This window comes from Olea europaea, chromosome 14 (assembly GCF_002742605.1).
Source record: "Olea europaea var. sylvestris chromosome 14, O_europaea_v1, whole genome shotgun sequence".
NCBI lineage: Eukaryota > Viridiplantae > Streptophyta > Magnoliopsida > Lamiales > Oleaceae > Olea > Olea europaea.
In genome coordinates this window covers 2,525,261-2,527,542 of record NC_036250.1, presented here as the reverse complement: position 1 = coordinate 2,527,542, position 2,282 = coordinate 2,525,261, and the positions used below count along the sequence as shown (strand labels likewise).

At 32.0% G+C, this 2,282-nt stretch overlaps 1 protein-coding gene across 1 annotated transcript in view; it reads left to right on the top strand.

Annotated features, from left to right (window-relative positions):
* Positions 1-2,282, top strand: part of LOC111409383 (uncharacterized protein OsI_027940-like) — a 7,046-nt gene that overhangs the window by 3,482 nt on the left and 1,282 nt on the right. Inside the window, exons 2-3 of the mRNA XM_023039436.1 lie at positions 1,744-1,930; positions 2,085-2,268. Of these exons, the coding sequence (XP_022895204.1) occupies positions 1,744-1,930; positions 2,085-2,268 (371 nt within the window). The remainder of the gene's footprint in view (positions 1-1,743; positions 1,931-2,084; positions 2,269-2,282) is intronic.

The window sequence follows — 2,282 nt, the reverse complement described above, 5'->3', positions numbered from 1 at the left end:
TTTTTTTTTTTTTTTAATTTGAGACCTATCAATATTTTTTATCGTGACTATCAAATAATCTGTATCAATTAATTTGATAATATGTGACTAATAAATAAATTGTGACTTATAAGAACACACCTGTGACAATTAATTGTATAATTGTGATCTTAATATATTTAATTAATATAATATATTTAATTATTTATTTAACACCTAAGTTTTGAATTCTGAAACTTAAAACTTGAAATTTGAATTGGCCCATAGTTAATGCTGAGTTTTAAAATGTCAACTTTATTAAGAGTAGCAACCCAAACCTTTATAAATTAGGTTATGATTTCATTTTATTCGATGTGGAATTTTATCCCTTACCTCTTTTTTATTCTAACACGATCTAGTCAAGTAAATTGCTAAATGGTAATGAACGGTTCTAAAATTTGGAGTTGTTGATTACTATACGTTACAGTCAAGTTCTACGTTAATTTGTGGGCAATGTAAAAGCATTAGAGCAGAAATGAAATAATTTACTTGAATTTCTTATGCTACGATCGTGTTAACAGAATCCTATTGTTTAAAATGGTTTAGGAGAGGAAGCAAGGTTTGTAATTAGGTGGATACAAAAGGTGATTTCCTATTGTTTAAAATGGTTTAGGAGAGGAAGCAAGGTTTGTAATTAGGTGGATACAGAAGGTGATTTGTTAGGTAGACGATGCTATAACTCAATTCTAAGAATTGTTTTTTGATTGGGTTATTAGCATCTTTTGTTGTAAGTTGTGAAATCCAATTATTACCCAGAGCTGTACTTGCAGAATGATTGAAGAATGTAAACGAGGAACCATATGTCCTAACCTGCCGTTTTGCTGCAAAATTGAAGTGGCATCCGCTAACCTATAAGATTTGTTAGCCTAACTGCTGAGTTTCCTTTTTTGGGAAGTGCTATCGCTAGAGTTCACTGTGAATTCTTATCATTACCTTTTAAGGGCTTAATGTTGGGTGCCATTTATTGTGTTTACTAACTTTGTATTGTTTAAGTGAGCTCAGTATGAGCTGTACATATGGATTTAATTTCACTCGAAATTACAATAAAACTTAAATTCCAGTATGCTACAGCTGTTACATCTGCGGTTGAACTCATTTTCCCTTGTTTTAGAGACAGTTTTTCCAATAAAAAACCCATTAAATACTAATCACATGATCTTCAGTTTTAAGTGCTGAAGATCATGCCATGTCTTCAACAATTCCCTAGCACGATGTGTGAAGAAAGGGATGAATAAGGATGAGAAGGGAACCATGGAAAGAATTTGATAAAACAATTTCAGTTTGAAACTTGTTTGCAAATTGAATCTTTTTCATAGGTCTATTGATGTCGGGAATTGGGATATTCTTTAAGCTAAGTAGTAACAAAAATGCTAGTCCTTAAGTTTTCCCTGCTCTCCAGATTTGATGCTGCTGATAAATAAATTGAAGGATTTTTTATTATTATTATTTTTTTCACACCTTTCATAATATGTCTTCTTGTGGTAAAGGTTATCGAGAGTAAGCCATTTCTCTGAACTTTTTGATCAAATTACAATCTTAATATTTATCCTGTTATTTGCATTTATTTAAATATATAGTCTAATTTATTTAAATTATACTATCTAGTATTTACATATTACTTAGTATCCGATCATTGCTCATAATGATTGAAGGCCAAATGTCAGAATAGTAACATGCTCTATAATGCTTATTTACTCTTGAGTTTTTTTTGAAATTTGACCCCAGCCGACATCCCCTTATTAAGTGGGCCCAAAGATCAGACAAGCTGTTCATTACTGTTGAGCTACCTGATGCAAAAAATGTGAAGCTTAATCTGGAACCAGAAGGAAAATTTTTCTTTTCTGCTACCAGTGGCGCCAATAACGTGCCCTATGAGATAGATATTGACCTCTATGACAAGGTTGATGTCAATGTAAGTGTTGGAATTATGACTTTCAATTCTTTCATACTTTTCCCTTTTTTCCCTGATTTATAATGTTGTATATTTTTCGGTCATTGCAATGAATGGAAGATAACTATTATGTAAGTCGATTATAGCTAACTATCATGTAAGTCGATGATCTCAGGAGAGCAAGGCTAGTTTTATGTCTAGGAACATATGCTATCTTGTAAAGAAGGCAGAGAGTAAATGGTGGAGTAGGCTTCTGAAGCAGGAGGGAAAACCACCTGTGTTTATAAAAGTTGATTGGGACAAATGGATTGATGAAGACGAACAGGATGAAAAACGTGAGCAATATATTACAGTTCTTAGCCTTGATTTTTTT